The following is a 15930-nucleotide window of genomic DNA, read 5'->3' on the forward strand; positions in this document are numbered from 1 at the left end:
CTTTATAAAAAGACATACCATGTTTTTATTCTCAAATAGTAAATTAGTTGCTCTTTATCCACATCCTTACCAATACTGACTGCTGTTCATCTTTTTATACTTGCCAAATGGACTAAAAAATCATTTTTCACTGTTTTAATTTACATTTATTTAATCTTGGCATGATCACACCCCCTTTCTTATAATTTGTCATTTGTATATCTCTTGTGTGAATTGCTTGTCTATATTTCATCCCCATTTTTTCATTAGGGTATCTTTTCTTACAATTGTCTCAAGGAATCGTTTATTCCTCTTTGCAATTTGGCATTGTGTATCCTGTGTTTTTCTTTCTCATTAAAAAAGCACAGTGGTGAAACTTTCCCCTTTTGTACTTGTTTGTCTATTCTGTCCCCTGTTGGACACATAATCAGGATTGTTGGAAAAATAACAGGATGTTTCATACAGCAAGGAAATAATTCATTGCCTGGGAAGTTAAACAATGAGGAGGTAGTGGGAATGCAAAGTGATAGTCAATAAGTTAATGGAGGAAATAATTAAATTTCATTGAATGTTTACAGCTAATTGGAAAACATATTGTGACCTAATGGGCCTGATTTCTTTTGTTGGAATTGTTTTGTCTATTTAAGGATACTATGAACTCTCAACATTGTTTAGCCTATACTTTGATCAGCTAGATCAGCTCTACCCTCTTCTCCCCACCAAAAAATTACATATTTGTTAAGGGCTTATACCACATTTACTTAACTCAGTTAAGTATACTTACTTTAGGCTTAGTATTGCAAAAGCCCTATAGCCTTACTCATTCATGCAGTTTCCAGTCATCAAAATCTTATACAAATACTTTTTTTTTCAGTTACTCAGATGTTAAGTAGCTGTTAGAGTATTGGATTGAGGTATGTTTGAGGAAGGATGCTAGGAACTTTACATTTGAGTTTGTCTGTGTTTAATTTTTTAAAATTAGTTTTTCTTTTTAAGTTCCCAGATGCCATTAAGAGAGTTTGTCTTTTCTTTAATCAGTCAGTACAAAAAGTACTTCAGGGCTGAGTGCAACGGCACATGCCTCTAATCCCAGCCCTTTGGGATGCCTCTAATCCCAGAGCGGGAACATTGCTTGAGGCCAGGAATTTAAGACCAGACTGGGCAACACACCCTGTCTTTACAAAAAATTAGCCAGGTGTAGTTGGTGCCTGCCTGTATTCCCAGCTACTCAGAAGGCTGAGACAAGAGGATCGCTTGAGCCCAGGAGTTCAAGGCTGCAGTGAGCTATGGTCATGCCACCACACTCCAGCCTGGGTGACAGAGTGAGACCCCATCTCTAAAAAAATAAAGAATAAAATTTTTTCAAAAAGTACTTCAGGGTATTCAAGGAAATAATGTGTATATTAATATGATATTACATGAGAATGTGGCTCTTTGTTTTTAGATGTCTCCATTCTAAAATTATGAAGATCAGTTTACATTTAAATCCTGTGAATTAAACATGTTTCTTGATAAATTTAAATCTTTATTTTAGAGCAATATACTTTGCTGCTTATTCAAACTGCAAGGAAAAGTTGAATGGTGTATTTGATCCTGATTCCACCCAGGTACACATGATTTCAGCTGCAATGGCAGGTATGAATATATATTATTAAAAAACAGAATCTTTGTGAAACGTAGAGACTTAATATTGAACTATGATAAGTTTATATTGAATAGTTAAGATAATTAATATGGTTTTCATTGATTAACATCTACAAAGATGATTTTTACATTTATTGATATAAAACAAATTTTATTAGGTATATGTAATATCTGTTGGTGTTTTTGTAATTAGGAGTTTAAATGATAGGATATAGGTAATATATTAATACTGCCTTTTGTAGTGCTCTGATTTAGTGATCACTTTTAATAGTTTTAAGAATCCAACCATAATTACACTACAAATAAGTTATGGAGCTGTAATTTATTCTTCTCTCCTCAATTTCTGTTAGTGCCTTTTCCCTTTTTGCTGCATGTTTTGGCTTCTATCTGAAATGTGTCGGCAGTTCTTGGTAAAGTATTCGTTTTGTCCTGTGCTCAAATGCTGAAATTTTTGTGGGTGTTGTATTATTAATAACTCAGACAGTCACCATAATGTGTATCTTTTTAAAAATGTCTATCATTCCATATAAATCACACTAGATAGCACCTGAAATTTAGACACTGGCTATGTGTACATGCTTGCTATGGAAATGTTTCCAGGAACTCTTCTGTCATCATGAGTATATATGATTCTGAATTAAAACCACTTGGCTCAGGTCTCTGCACTGCCTTAAAGATAAACTATGGGAGATTGGTTTGACCAATCTGGTTCTGGAATCATTTGCTGCCATGCATGTTAGACAAAGCCATGAACTTGGGTTCTCAATAAAAAATTCTCTCCAATTTTCTGAGATTTGTAGCCTATTTACCCATATCTCACATTTTCAAATTATGCTATGACTTTATAAAGCAAACTTTATAGCTGCTTTCATCGGCTATTGATTAATGAAATGAGTGTTGATTATGTGCTTAATAATGAGTGCCTTAAACTGTTAACCACTTTCTGTTTAGAAAAAAATTGGATCAATTTGAATCATATAACTTAACTAAGTTTGAAATACTGACTTCTGAAAGATTGAGAGCCATCGCTATATAATAAATCTAGCATATACAAGTTGTTTTCAAGGTTTTTTATATTTAATAATTGTTGACTGACCCATTGAACTTTTAAAGTCAGAAGGGACAACCTTAAAGATCAAGATAGTGAAATACTCTAATTTACCAATAAGGGGATCTTTTGCAAGTTATATAATTTATGAACCTCTGTTACCTTATCCATGGAATGGGTAGACTAATCTACATAAATTTGGATTTTAAAAATTCTTTCATTTAGTATCATGAAGATTATCTAGTTATAACTAGAATTATTTTTTAATGTATTTTTCATGGATGTTGAATATGAATATATATGATTTCCCCCTTACAAATTTGAGTAGGAATAAGGTAAAAGTTGGTGACCAATGACAAACCTTATAACCACACTATTAGGTACTTTAAGAATATATTTCTGGATTATCAGTGTTTATGTTTTTGGCTTTTATCCCCAGGAAGTTATAAAGAAATGCTAATCTTTTCTTTTTTGAAAAAATTGAAATTGAGAAAGTAGATGAGCAGTCATTTTAAGTTGAGGATACTTGTTTTATATTCAGTATCACAAATTCAGGGATTCAGAATATCTTAATTTCCACTGGAACATCTGATTCCATTAGAATGTTTCATCATTATTTATATCACATCGCAAAGAATTTCAGTAGAATTGTCAGTGTGTACAAATGTTAACATAGTTTGTTTTCATGTATATATTGATACTATTTCCCAACTTGAATTCCTTGCATTTTGGTAAATTGATAGTCTTATACTTGTTCATAAATTATTGCACTTATTGTATAATTTGAAAATAGTTCTTCCATTTGTTTGCAGTTATATTGTTCTGAGAATTGTGCTTTGAGAGCTTCCTTGCACTGTTCATGAGCATTAACATTTAGCTTCGCAGTTTTTAAACATAACTATCCATGATTGGTGAAACTGAATGGTCTAATGCAGAGTCATTAAGGTAGTCTTTTGCCCCCTTCATTCTTGAAATAATCTAGACCAGATTGTTCTGGTTTTTCTTCAGGATCATTTTTATAGGTCTGAATATGAATGATTTGGGGGTGCAAAGTACTTAAGAGATCATCGTGTGAAAAATCATTTTTAACTGGCTATTCAAGGAAAAAAATGCTAACCTTGTCACTTTAGTATCAGAAAATGCACAAAATATACCATTAACGATAATGCCTGCAAGATTTTGCCACACCAAGTAGCACACACATTAAGGATTTAGTAAATTATTCCAAGTAACCTCTCAATTCAGTTTCATTTTGCATTTCACCCATATGAACTCGTGTTTAATTTAGATACTAAAACTTTATTAACAGGACAGTTAAATAAACTGGGTCTTTTCGTTTGTTGTAGTGTTACAAGTGAGAATACTAAAAGTATTTGTATACCTCTAAAACTGAGCTACAAATTTTCATGCATTAAAAAATTTTTTCAAGTTGTGAGGATATTTAATCAAATTAAGTATTGTTGACTCTGTTTATATTTTTCCTGACTCTTTTCCCCTACATGACCTTTGTCAGACTGAGTATATCTCAGCTATTGAGGACATCTGTGCCTGTGTGTTTTGTTTAAAGGAACTTGAGTATCTCTCTGTATATACGTGGGCACAGATGTGTACAAAAAAATTGTATTGTTACTTTATAGTAATTCTCAATTTTTAAAAGTTTTTATCTGACATGTATATACTTTTATATACAGCATTATAAATGTAAAGGAAATGAGTTCTAATTTTTATTGGATTATATATTCATACAGTTACTGTTCAATTTTTAAAATACCAATAATGTAATTGTTGAGTGTTTTCTATATTCATAGTGGGTTTAGTGGATACACTGTTTTTCAAGATACGTTTTTCTGTTTGACTTAAAGTTCATTATTAAAAGTTAAGTTTTTATTCATTAAATAACATTTTGTCTTGCATTTATAAAATATTTTTAAACAATATTGTATTTGTCCATGGCAGTTCATTCAGCCAGATTGATAGTTGGACAGATGTTTTGTGTTTGTGTGTAAACATTGTTCCTGTTTTTTGTTTTATAGAAGACAAGAAATTAAATAGAAAATAATCCAAAATATTTCATAAATATGGATGTGCAATATTACTGGCCATAGTGCAAAAGGTGAAAGGTACTATTGTAGCAACATATACTTTATTTTATAAAGAATTATAATAACTCCAAAATGAAGTTACTTGAATATTCTGTTGGGGTTTTTATTTTATTTTTTTTAAAGGTTTACTAAGTAGGCTTATTTTTAAAGAATAGAAAATTGTGTTTTCAACTCTTTGATCACAGTAAATGATAATGGTAGGAAACTATGATAATCCCCTCTAAATATTCCCCTTTGACAAGGTTAGCATTTTTTCTTTAAGGCAAAATTGGTCTTCTTTTAGGTAAGTATTTGGCCTCTGAAACTGCTGCAGATGGCAGGATTTTCAGTACTCGGTGCATTTTAAAAATTATGGCCCATATTGATATTCCTTTCTTTTTCTTTTTTTAACTTAAAATTTTCCAAAAGGTTAGATCTCACAGTAAATATTTCTCAAATCCTTCCAGTGGGATTCAATTTGTACACGTGTTTCTGATGAGGTCACTGCTTGTTGTTATGATACAGAAAAGCCTGTGTCTATTTTAGGCATTTACTGTACATTTCTCCCGAGAAAAGAGTGAGATCGTGTCATCTCATGCTCCCCATCCGCAGGTCACTTCCTGTAGAAATATGGACTAACTTAAACCTCGTGAGTACTGATCTGAGCATCTCTTGCAGCCTCTAGTATAAGAAACACACCCTGGGATTTTATAATAGCTGTGGAATTAATAGAAGGCGGGAAATGAATTTTTATTTCCTGAATTTGTGTGTGCATTATTTTATAAAAATTTAATTCTGATCCTTTTGTAATATTCCTTCTAGAAGGAAGAATGGGGTACTTTTCAGTTATCACATAATAAAAGTCGGGGGTCTTCAGCTTGGCCATAGCAGCCTTGACCTCCAAAGAATTTGTTAACAATATATATACATAGTTATAAATGGTATCAGACCATCCTACAAGTTTTAGATAAAGTAGTACTCTTTGCTTAGCATGACACATTTAAAAGTCTAATACAATGCTTTCCATTCTCTTTTGTGTTGATACATGGCTTTCTACTCTTTGCAAAAATATTGATCTTAATGCCATTATTTTCCAAATAAATGCAAGATAAGAATACAGGGGATCTTAGCTATTTTAGTTTTAATTACTTTAAAAAATTATTTTAATACATTTTTCTTAGGAGTTTGGGGGGCTTTATTCTTACAGAAGTTAATTAAAATGAAAAGTACTGAAAATGCAATACTACAGGTATAACTCACTTAATGAAATAAACATTTTCAGCAAGTTTATTATAAGCAGAATTTTTCTGTTAATCTGTTTTTTAATTGGTTTACGTTATCAAATGGAGTCTTAGATGAAACAAAACTTCTAAAATTGCATTTGAATTTGTTTTAACCTTTCTAATAAAACACTAGCCACATTACTAACAATATGGCCAATATATTAGCATTTTGCTTTAACTGACTATGGAACTATATTAATTCTTATTAACCTACAAATGAATCTTAGAGAACATGTACTCTAAGACTGTTTTAACGTTTCACTGGGTGTTCAGAATATTAATATAAATTAACATATTATAAAAATGTCACAAAATTAAAATGTAAAATACAAAGGCCATTTCTAAATTTCAGGAGCCCCATTCCCAAAATCTTTGTGTGTGTTTGTTTTAGAAGTAGTAGGAAGATATATTTAGCTTTGACTAACCTCAAATTGCCATATGATATATAATTCTAAGTTAATGATAAGATTTTTGTTTCCATTTGTTTTATTTCTTGGATTAATCGATTATATAGATTTAGATTTAATTAGCTTAATAAATGTCTGCTTAGTTTATTAAAATGTCTTTGGTTAAGAGACAGTGATAGCATAAAACTCAAGGACCTGAGTTTGAAGTGGTAAAAGGGCAATAGCAATACACCTGTGGATTATGCCTAGATTCTTTATCTAACCTAATGATTTGCTGGTAGTTAGGCTAGTGTCTTTATTAAGAGCTAGCTCTCATTATTGAAAGACTTGAACCAGAACAACTATAATAAACATAACTTACTGATAATAGCAATTATATAGGGATAAGATAACATTCTCTCACTTACCTAAATTTTAATGTGTATTGTTACATAAGTTAATTTAGCTTGGAAATGAATTTTAGTTAAGTGAGAAATACCTGTTGTTTGCTTTCTGCCATTGTTTATTAATAAGTACAGACGATAGTTTAAAATTAAAATTTCTGGGTCTTTAAAAAATTCCTAGTAACATTTATAAATATTTGTTATAATATTTTAAAGTTTTATGTATTTATGGGGTTTTTTTTCCAGCCTCAAATTGGAGAATTTTGTGACTTAGAAGAATACTATGGGCAAAAACTTGAGTACTAAGTTTATATTTTTAGAAATAATAACTTTTGTTAAAGAAAACCTTTAGTGTTCATCGTCTTTTCAAATAAAGTATAATAAATTGAATGAGAATTTTTTGCCTAAGATAAGCTGTTTTTTAAAAAAAGTTTGATATATAAGGGGCAGGGTGTGGTGACTCACACCTGTAATCCCAGCAGTTTGGGAGGCCAAGGTGGGAGGATCGCTTGAGGCAAGGACTTTGAGACCAGCCTAGGCAACATAGTGAGACCCTGTCTCTACAAAAAAAGTTAAAAGTTAGCCAGGTGTGGTGGTGCACAGTAGTGCTAGCTGTTCAGGAGGCTGAGGAAGGCAGGAAGATCCCTTGAGCCCAGGAGTTAGAGGTTGCAGTGAGCTACGATGACGCCACTGCACTCTAGCCTGGGCAACAGAGCAAGACCCTGTCTCTAAAAAAAAAAGAAAGAAAAAGTTTGATATAAGGATTCCAAGTTTAAGTTTTCAAAATTAAATAAAAAGTAAAGAGTTTTTCTTAATTTATGATTTCTACAGAATGATTAATAAAAACGATTGCAAGTAATGCAAGATATTTGTTGGTTTATGCTGCTTAGCAGCTTTTCAATAATAAACCCTAATCTTGCTGCACAGACATTTAGCTAATACAGATATTTAAGTTTGAAAAAATAAGAATCATTAAATAGGGGTTTGACCAGAATATTAATGTCTGGTTGCTTTAAGGTATAATTTGGATATCTGTAGTTACACTTTTTCGCTTAGAAAAATGAGGTTCAAAAGAAGAAAAAAAGATACTTTGTATCTTTGTTCTCAATTAAGCCAGACCATACAAGAAAAATATTTAAACTGGTCTAATAGTTCATGTTTTTCTTTTCTTTCTTTTTACCAAGAATATATGCATGAAAAGAACCTGTTATTAAAAAGATGTTCTTGGCAACCTGTTCAACACTTTAAATATTTATTATTTTAAGTACTTGCTGATGCTTCCGAAATTATTGTCCCATTCTACTTTTATACTTATATATGTAGCACTAAAATTAGTAAAGGATGCCATGTATCTTGCTAAGTAGATTTAATTGGAGCATCCATTTATGTAACATCTGGCTATTTCTACAGCGTTAAAACAGTGGGGTTAAAGAGAGTATAATTTGAGGTAGCTAATTATTTGACATCACAGAAGGTAAAAGAACCTTGTAAGACCAAATTCAGCTTTGTAAACAATTCAGTAAAATAATTTTAAATATGTAGAAATACCGATACTATTTTTGAAAGCCAAGAAAGGTTTATGATTGGTTCTGCACTATATATTAATTTAAAAAGCAAATTATTCTTAAGTACATTAAGTACATTTCTGTTGTATTTTACTCATACCAAGTGTGCTGATTATAATTCACCTTGTTAAAAATAATGTGCTTGACCTGCTAGTGTGTGATAGGAAATATTAAAACAGTTAAGATCCTTAGACATTTCTGCATGTAAGTTTTCATTGGATTTAAAGACCAATTGAATCAATGTAGCTTGACGTAAGTAGCTCTATGAATTTTGTGTAACTGATCTTAAATGTAAAAGCAGTATATTAAAACCCTGTTTTGTGTAGATGAAGCAATCTTTTTAAGTGCCCATCAAGATTGCATTTTGTGTGCTATTTTTCCATACCTAGGAAGATGGCAAGTGAAAGATACGCGCTAGCCTAGAAACATACTGTTCCAGGTAGATCTTAATTTACTACCTGGAATGAGCCATCTTCGGTGACGACCCTTCCACACCAATAGTTAGTACATAGTACTTCAGTTTTAAAGTAAACTAGAGCTACCTTATATCCCTAGTTTCTTTCTTTCATGATTATAAAAGTGAGAGGGAAGTTCTGTTTTGTAACTTTTTGAACCTTTGAGTTTTTGTCTGTGTTTAAATAGAAAATCTGCCCTATTAACCCTAAGAGACCTTACCTCTGTGATACCATTATTTTAACAGTATTAGTAAGTATGTTTATGGAAAGTATTTATGGGGTCATACAACAGTCTTTTCTGTTACACAGTCAACTAAAGGTCAAAATATTAGTAATTGCTGGCATTTATGTGAAATCAATCTTGAATATAGTGATTTGTGATGCTAATCAGACCCCAAGTAACTGTTGTAGAGTACATGCTTTTTTAGCTCTAGAATACACAAAATTTCTGTTTGTCTATAGAAATGGATTTCTATATTCGGCTTAGACAGGGAGCACCCTAGAGGATATTGTAAATACGCTGGGAAAGCAATTTATATACAGTGGGATTTTGCACTTAAAATAATCTTTTAGTTAAGGTCAGAATTTGAGAATTGATCCTAGATTGCAAGTGAAGACAAATGTTCATGGTTGTATGGATTTGTAAAATGAAAGAGTAAAGCATACATTAATAGTTTAAATATTTATATATTTTTGTTAATGTAGATTCATACAGTTTTAAAAACCTTAAAGTTAATAGTATGTTCTTCATTTTTACCAGAGTTTATTTTAAAAATGTTTGTTTAGGTTTTACTGCAATCACGGCAACCAACCCCATTTGGCTTATAAAGACTCGGTTACAGCTGGATGCAAGGTATGTTAATTCCTTAAAATGAAATTAGTTAAAGTGGGTTTAACTGATTTATTTTTATAAATTTATATTAGTAAGATTTGAATGTCAGCTAGCGCTGTTTTTCTCTACTTACCTTTTGTTGCTGGATTTGGGGTTTTTTTACTGTTTTGTTTTGAAACGTGGGTCTGCCATCAGAAGCAAAAGTGATGGGTGAAAAAAGTGTTTTGTGTGCTGTGTTTTTTAGAAAAGCAAAAAGGGTATTTTGACCCCACAGTTGGCCTCCCAGCAGCTAAATAAGCCACATGGTCAACTAGTCTAGACTGAATCTTTGAGGATCGTTGCTCAAAGCTAGTGACCTTATGTAGAGAGAATCCTGGACTGGGAAATAACTTTTATATATGCATAGACTTCATCTGTTACCACTGACCACTTTGGATTCATTCATTCAGCAAATCTATATTGAGTTGATACTGCTATGTTCTAGACTCAGAGATATACCAGGAAACGGTGGAGACCAGTTTTCAATGGAATAATCAAGTAATGGCTTTTTTTTGAGCCCTTTATAAGCAGAGGAAGCAGTGGAGACCCCAGAGGTCCTAAATGTATATGGCCTTTCGTGTCTTAGGAACTGAGAGGCCAGAAGCAGTGCAGCTGAGGGTCTTGCTATCTCATTTCCTGTTGGCCTTAGAATGGAGAATGGGGAAAAACAATATTTTTAAGTATTGAGATGATCCTGTCTGGTGTGTTATAATAATGTTAATAGTTTTGAACTATTTTAGACTTGCAGTGTGGAGTAGGTTCTGTGTGTAACATACTTCAACTGTTTTTATTTTGAGGGGGTTGGAAAGTAGTGTTATATCCTATAGGCTATAAGTAAAACTTATCTAGCAAATCATTAACAGTTAATTTTGCCTGTCTAAATATTTGTTTTTCACGTTCTGTCGTGTTGAACTAGATGCTATTTGGAAACTTGAAAAGAAATGTCTTATTGTTTCATCTGGATTAGCCCTTTTAGTGAAATCTTAAGTGTTGTAGCAAAGCTCAAAGTTTATTTCCTAAAGCCAAATATCTGAAAAGTAATCATAGCTAAGACTTAACCCCAAAGGTTAAAAAGTGTGAGATGCCAGTCCACATTATACTATTATTGTAAACTGCCAGAGTTATGTTTCACTGTGTTACAGGGCTGCTCTGTAGGGAATCCAGGAAAAGCATGGCTTAAAACTCTTTAATATTCTTTCCTTCGTTTACAATTGTAACACAAGCTAGCACAATTTTAGGCTTATAGGAGTGGGGCATGGGATAGGGATAGAGTAATAGTGAAAAGTTGACTTGAGGATTCTAAAACACAACATGAGAGATCAAGAATAGGGCTGATATATCTGCATGTCGGCCTTCCAGCCTTAAATCGCTTTTAACTTTGTGTGAAAAAGGATCTCTAATGGTAGAAACTAGTTATAGTAGGTTACATGGATCATTCATCTAAATAGGTATTCAACAGCTAAAGACAATCATTAGTTCATAAAACTGGCAGAATTTATAGATTATTAGGTGGGTGTTTTAGTTTTGGTTTATTTTCTGTCAGAAATAGGTATAATTTATAAATAGGTAAATTTTCTGTTTCTTTCTCTGTAGGTAGCATTTAAACCCATTTCTTACAGATAAGGTTCTATTGGGGAAATCACAGTGTGAGGTAATAAATACTGTTACAAACTCAAAATTATATACATGTGTAAGAAATCTTGTACTCCATAAGAGTAGGTGCTGCACCCTTAAGTAGCACTACGGAAATTGTCTTGGGTACAATACTGAATAAATACTTGCTAACTGCACAGATTTGCATTCACTATTCACTGGGGATACTAATAGGCCATTGCCTTTAAATAATCAAAGGGAATTTGAGTTATGTTCACCTGTCACTTCTTGGGGAGGATCTGGGTGGGGTTGAAAGAGAAACCCCTCAGGTGCACAGAAATTTAATCAGTCATACATATTCCTTGCTTTATGATGTACTATCATCATTAGCATGCCAGTCATTGTTTTTGTGTTATTAAGTGCAGAGAAAATTCAACTTACTGAAATTAAGATGTGAGGGTTTTTGTTTACTTTGTTTTATTTTTATCTTGAGCTGCAGAGTGTATAATTCCTAAAGGATTTTTTTGCTTATGCCTACTACATGAACCCCGGTGAGAATGCGAAACTGAAGATTGAATGTAGTGCATTTTGCATTCAGTCAAATAAACTATTCACGTGTTACCCATTCAACATGACAAAGTTGCGACAAAAGAGTAGGAAATCTAAAATATGAATAGTTTTTTAAATTCCAATTTTACTTCATGAGTTAAAGAAGGCCATTCTTTAGTAGAGTGACATATTTTTACTGTATTTGATTTACTTTAATTAAAAACTTTAATTATACTCTTTTATGTCAGTAAGATCTTTCTTTTTGCTTTTCAGGAACCGTGGGGAAAAGCGAATGGGTGCTTTTGAATGTGTTCGTAAAGTGTATCAGACAGATGGACTTAGAGGATTTTATAGGGGCATGTCTGCTTCATATGCTGGCATATCAGAGACTGTAATTCATTTTGTTATATATGAAAGTATAAAGCAAAAACTACTGGAATATAAAATTGCTTCTACAATGGAAAATGAAGAAGAGTCTGTGAAAGAAGCATCAGATTTTGTGGGAATGATGCTAGCGGCTGCCACGTCAAAAACTTGTGCCACAACTATAGCATATCCACATGGTAAGAAGAGTTGAATTTATTTGAGTAATAATCTATTAAGTCAGAAATATTTCCCACCCAGGCAATAGCGAACTTATTAGAGCATTTATAATTTTATTGCATCCTCATATAACAAAATATATTTCTTAGGAGCTCATAATGGGATTAAATCTGGTTAAGGTAACATAAGGCTGTAGCAATAGGTCAGTGTAGGCTATCAAGTTGCATGGTGGTGATTGAGCATGAGCTCCGAAGTCAGATTATCAAAATATAGCCCTGGAGTCAAATTCCAGCCGCGCTTTCCCCGGCTAGCTGACCTTTGGGCAAGTTTCTAATTTTTGAAAACAGTATGTATATAGGTGCTATGGTTGATACTTTACATATGTTATTGCTAACTACATAAAAATCCTCTAATGTACTTATCTTCCCTGTTATGCTAGAACATAACCAGAATTGTGCTCATCTTCAAGTGGGACACAAGTAACTTGCCCAAGGTCACATAGCTACTCAGTGTTGAAGCCCAGATTTGAATTGAAGTCAGTAATCGCAAAGACCAAGCTATTTTATAGTACTTCATGTTGGCAAATAAGAGTGTGTTAATAATTTACTTTTTTTCTGTCTTTAAATTTTACAATATTAGTCTATTTTATTAATAGCTAAATAAATCATTTAAGAATTTGTCTACCACGTGCTGAGGTTTTTATTTTCTTTTTTTAAGACAGGATCTCACTCTGTTGCCTGGGCTAGAGTGCAGTGTTGTAATCATAGCTCACTGCAATCTCAAATTCCTGGGCTCAAGAGATCCTCCTGCCTAAGCCTCCTGAGTAGCTGGGACTACGGGTGTGTGCCACCATGCCTGGCTAATTTTTTAAAAATTTTTTGTAGAGACAAGTTCTCACTATATTGCCCAGGCTGGTCCTTGAACTCTTAGCCTCAAGTGATCCTTCCCTCTCAGCCTCCCAAAGTGCTAGGATTACAGGTTGCACACTGAGGTTTTTGTTGTTGTTTTGTTATTTAAATGCAGTCTTTGATTTTGGGTGTGTTTAAGATTTTTTTTGATGTTTTGGGGGGGTTTTTTTTGTTTGTTTTTAAATCTAAGTGCTTCATTTTGGTTCACTGACTAACATTTACATTCTCCCTTGTATATCTTATCTGGAAAAATGAAACTGGGCTAGGAAATGTATATTTCCTCTAATATGTTATTTATGAAACTCTTTAACCAAGTTGGATTGTGAACTTACATAGTTTCCTGAGGGAAGTTCCTGACTTCTCTGAAAGAAAACAAAATAGGACAGTATTAGCAACATTGTTGAGGTTCTGGCTTCCCATGGGTGCGTTAGAGTGGTAGCCTGCTAAAGTGTGAGGCGTAGTTTGGGGCTGAAGCAGTCTGTCCCTTTAGATGAAATGAAGTCATTACAAGAAGAGGTGTAGTTATAAACAGGATATTTTGGACTTAAATGTATAAATGGCATGAATCTTTATGACAGGACAAGAGATTTCAAATAAATATTTACAATTGCTGTGGGCTGCTTCAGACTATCTCCCCGAGGACCATCAGGAGTAATTTGTTGAAAAAAATTGAGAAATAAAAGATGTAGAAAGAGCAGGTACACTCTTAAAATAGGGAGCTCTGAATTCTTGTCCCAGCCTTCTCCCAGCTGGCTAGAACCTCTCAATTGCCCCAATTTCTCACATTTCAAAGTGAAGAAAAATTGGACTAACTAATCTCTAAAGTCCATTAAGCTCTTAAAAACTTAAGGTTTTTTTTTCTTAAGTTTGCTTCTTTGTCCACATGATGTTTCACATTGGTATATGTGGGTCATTGTGAGTAGATTAATCATTCTATTTTTTCTTTTTATTGTACACTTTTTAGAAAATGTTTTCTGCTTGTTTCTCACTGTAATCTTTTTACATGCATCTATGATAACCATCTATACTACCTTACCTGCTTCTTTACCTTTTTCTCCTTATCATATCTATTCTATTCTCCCTTCTATCTGTTTATCTAGTATACAGCTGATACTTCCTTTTGTTTTTTGTCTTTTCACACTCAAGACCTGCGAAGTCTTTTTTTTGTTTGTTTGTTTTGTTTTGTTTTGTTTGTTTTGTTTTTTGGGACAGAATCTTGCTCTGTTGCCCGGGCTAGAGTGAGTGCCATGGCGTCAGCCTAGCTCACAGCAACCTCAAACTCCTGGGCTCAAGCAGTCCTCCTGCCTCAGCCTCCCGAGTAGCTGGGACTACAGGCATGTGCCACCATGCCCGGCTGATTATTTCTATATGTATTTTTAGTTGTCCAGCTAATTTCTTTATATTTTTAGTAGAGACTGGGTCTCGCTCAGGCTGGTCTTAAATGCCTGACCTTGAGCGATCCTCCTGCCTCGGCCTCCCAAAGTGCTAGGATTACAGGTCTGAGCTGCTGTGCCTGGCCTGTGAAGTCTTATAATTAGTATACATGATTTTGACTGTAGTAGTTTGGTTTTACTATAATGTGACTGGTTTCAATAAGCTGCACATTAAAAGTCACTCCTTATTAATTGTGAGCTTACACTTAGAGACTAATAGGATGTGATCTGTGTAAGTAAGAGAATATAAAGACATCAGTAATGTTTAAATAAAATGATTTTATTTCTTTCCTAAACAGAAGTTATAAGAACTAGACTACGTGAAGAGGGAACAAAATATAGATCTTTCTTTCAGACACTGTCTTTGGTTGTTCAAGAAGAAGGTTATGGATCTCTTTACCGTGGTCTAACAACTCATCTGGTGAGACAGATTCCAAACACAGCCATCATGATGGCCACCTATGAATTGGTGGTCTACCTACTCAATGGATAGTAGCACATAGGGCTGCTGTACTACAAAGAGGGGAGACCAAAAGATGACAGTGGACCATGGAATATCGAAGCCAGCCTGGTGGACAGAAGAAAAATAGTTTGGGAACACATAGCTGTGCTTAAGTGGAAGTTTGGTTGTAGGAATTAAAGTAATCATACCACATTACTTGGTCTTTCAGTAATGTGAATAAAACCTCGGAGCCTCCAAGGAAATGCCTTTAGAAGCACTCCTTTCTCAAAATTGCCATTTTCTCTACCATGCCTGCTAGACACAGTTGCGTTTGTTGATTTGTAGCAGTGAGATTATAGTGTTGTTTATTCCATGAGCACTTTCCAGTCTTCTAAACAAAGCCATCCCTAATTGTATACTGTACTGTAACTATCCAAAGATGGTATTGGCAGTCATAAATTTCTAACTTCTGGCTTTTAATTCCTGTGAAATTGTAAAATAACAATGAGAACCTCAGTATTATTTTCACATTTTCCTGAGAGGACCTGGAACAATATTTTAAATTACATAGTATTAGTAGTCACTGTTTTTGACAACCAATGAAATAGTGTCTAAATATCTTATGTATTTTTAGCATTAAAATGTTTTGGTTTCCACTGCTAAAAGGTGCTTGATGTTTAGCCTAATGTGGACATTTAAGTTGTTTGTTAACATATCAAATTCACATGATAGTAGTTTGAGACAAA

General features: G+C 33.3%; 1 protein-coding gene across 1 annotated transcript in view; it reads left to right on the top strand.

The window, feature by feature from the left end:
- Positions 1-15422, top strand: part of SLC25A36 (solute carrier family 25 member 36) — a 31919-nt gene extending 16497 nt beyond the window's left edge. Inside the window, exons 4-7 of the mRNA XM_045539307.1 lie at positions 1514-1614; positions 9632-9698; positions 12132-12421; positions 15042-15422. Of these exons, the coding sequence (XP_045395263.1) occupies positions 1514-1614; positions 9632-9698; positions 12132-12421; positions 15042-15235 (652 nt within the window). The 3' untranslated portion in view covers positions 15236-15422. The remainder of the gene's footprint in view (positions 1-1513; positions 1615-9631; positions 9699-12131; positions 12422-15041) is intronic.
- Positions 15423-15930: the final 508 nt, after the last annotated feature.

This window comes from Lemur catta, chromosome 1, assembly GCF_020740605.2.
Source record: "Lemur catta isolate mLemCat1 chromosome 1, mLemCat1.pri, whole genome shotgun sequence".
NCBI lineage: Eukaryota > Metazoa > Chordata > Mammalia > Primates > Lemuridae > Lemur > Lemur catta.